The 2,353-nt window shown below is 35.2% G+C and overlaps 1 protein-coding gene across 1 annotated transcript; it reads left to right on the top strand.

Moving 5' to 3' along the window:
* The first annotated feature begins 553 nt into the window (after positions 1–553).
* Positions 554–977, top strand: LOC121495691 (ribosomal biogenesis factor). The gene has a single exon (XM_041763528.1). It carries the CDS (start codon positions 619–621, stop codon positions 919–921), a length of 303 nt encoding a protein of 100 aa, XP_041619462.1. The 5' UTR covers positions 554–618; the 3' UTR covers positions 922–977.
* Positions 978–2,353: the final 1,376 nt, after the last annotated feature.

A 2,353-nucleotide genomic window follows, 5' to 3' on the forward strand; every position in this document is an offset into this window, starting at 1 on the left:
TCACTGTGATTAACATACTCATACACCCACACAAACACACACTCACAGACTCATCCACTCATATGCTCTCATCCACATTCACACACACACACAAACACACACACACACACACGTTCACACAAACACACACTCACTCATCCATATCCACATTCACACAAGTGCACATATACACTCTCACATGCACACACAAACTCACTCATATACATTTCTACTTAAAAAAAAAAACAAAAAAAAACCAAACCCGGAATCGGGGCACTTGGGTGGTTCACTTGATTTGGCACTGACTCTTGATTTTGGCTCAGGTCATGATCTCAGGGTTGTGAGACTGAGCCCTGGCTCTGGTTTGTGCTGGGTATGGAGCCTGCTTAAGATTCTCTCTCTTCCTCTGCCCCTCCTCCACCTCCTCTAAAAAGAAAACAAAACACAAAACCCCATAATCATCCTAATTATACTGTACTGCTATTTTCCTTTTCCATGCAAAAATATTGTATAGACCTACTTCAAACTCAGAATGAGAAAATATCTCATTTTATTTTTGTAATTTTGGCCTGTGCGTGCAGATGGCGTCGCGTGGGTCGTGAGCTGCTGCACGAGGGCATTGAAGGTGTGGTGAAGACAATGGCCAAGAACAAACTAAGAGGACAGAAGTCCAGGAGTGTATTTCATATAGCCAGCCAAAAAAACTTTAAGTCTAAAAACAAAGCAAAACCAGTTACCACTAATCTTAAGAAGATAAACATTGTGAATGATGAAAAAGTTAACAGAGTGAATAAAGCTTTTGTAGATATACAAAAGGAACTTGCAAATTTCTCAAAAGGCCTTTCCCTTGAACCTCTGCAGAAACAGCTGATTCCTCAGCAGTGTCATGAAAATGAACCAGTTAATGTTGATGAAGCAACAAGATTAATGGCTCAGTTGTAATACACTGGAGATACATCAACTCCCGCAAAAGACCAATAAATTAAATGTTTTATACAGTTTTATTTTTAAAAATCTTGTTAATGTATTTTTGTAATTTTGTTTTTTACATTTAACCTTTTAATCTGAGATTATTTATTTGTATGGTATGAGACAGGGATTGAACACTGATTTTCTAAATGAATTGACTGATGTCTCACCCAGTCATCAAAAACTATCCTTCCCTACTGATTTAAAATGCTACTTTTATCTCGAACTGAATTCCCATTTGAATGTGAATCTGTGAATCTGACTGGACTTTCATTCTGTTTCATTGATCTGCTTGTTTATTTCTGTGCCAATTAATTATTGCTTAAATTGTATGATTTGTGATCTAGTCAGACAGCTGTTTGCCTCTTCCTGCATCAAGTAATTTATAATTTTAATTTCCATTTTAATTCTTATATCTGGTAGGAAAAGGTCCCTTTCATTGCTTCTGGTTTTATTTTTAACTTCTAACTTTAAGCTTTAACAAAATAACACATGTATATAATTTAAAAATTAAAATAAATGAGAAGGCTTATAACTACAAACAACACTTGTCGTGATACTCTTCATCTCTTCATTTCTCCTCCTTTACTTCTTTTAACTGATAATTCTGTCATTATCCTTTATATTTCGAAATAATGTTATTATACTACTAATCACTTGGTTTATCACTTTTTACACATTGTTGATTGACTTCTTGTTTTTAAGATTTTATTTATTCATTCATGAGAGAGAGAGAGAGAGAGAAACAGGCAGAGGGAGAAGCAGGCTCCCTGCAGGGAGCCCGATGTGGGACTCTATCCCATGACCCTGGGATCATGCCCTGGGCCGAAGGCAGGCGCTAAACTGCTGAGCCACCCAGGGATCCCCCATTGATTGGCTTCTATTAATAAGTATTTCTCTCTCTTATATCTCACTCCCCTCCCTCTTCAACAGAGTATATCACAAATTTTGGCAATGAATAACTAAAAAAAAAAAAAAAACCTGGAAAGGAAATGTTATTATAATATATACTAATAATCAACTCTGCAATTAAAGGTATTTACCCAATCTTAATGTAAACATGAAATATGTATTTAGCCAAAACTTGTGATATTCCCTTCTGTTTTTATTTGTGTGATTTTTAAAAAATAAACATATCTAAATTTTTCCAGATATTCAATTGAGGGACCAAATACCTATTAGCAGATTATCTCCTATGCTCAGAAGCATTAGATAGTTTGTTTAATCTTTCCTTTTACCTGGAAGCTTTCTTCCCAGAACATTCTGTTGTTCTCCTCTAATTCCCTATTTCTTAATCCTGGATCTTTCTCTTCTTAAATTTATTTCCTTATTTTGTTGGAGTATGTTTTCCAGTTGCTGTCAACATTTCAGTATCCTTATGTTTTAGATATGTTGCTTTTAAATA

This window comes from Vulpes lagopus, chromosome 7, assembly GCF_018345385.1.
Source record: "Vulpes lagopus strain Blue_001 chromosome 7, ASM1834538v1, whole genome shotgun sequence".
In the NCBI taxonomy this organism is placed as follows: domain Eukaryota; kingdom Metazoa; phylum Chordata; class Mammalia; order Carnivora; family Canidae; genus Vulpes; species Vulpes lagopus.

Bases quoted from the DNA above. Each gene is read 5' to 3' on its own strand.
- LOC121495691 (XM_041763528.1), top strand. From the start codon at position 619: ATGGCCAAGAACAAACTAAGAGGACAGAAGTCCAGGAGTGTATTTCAT.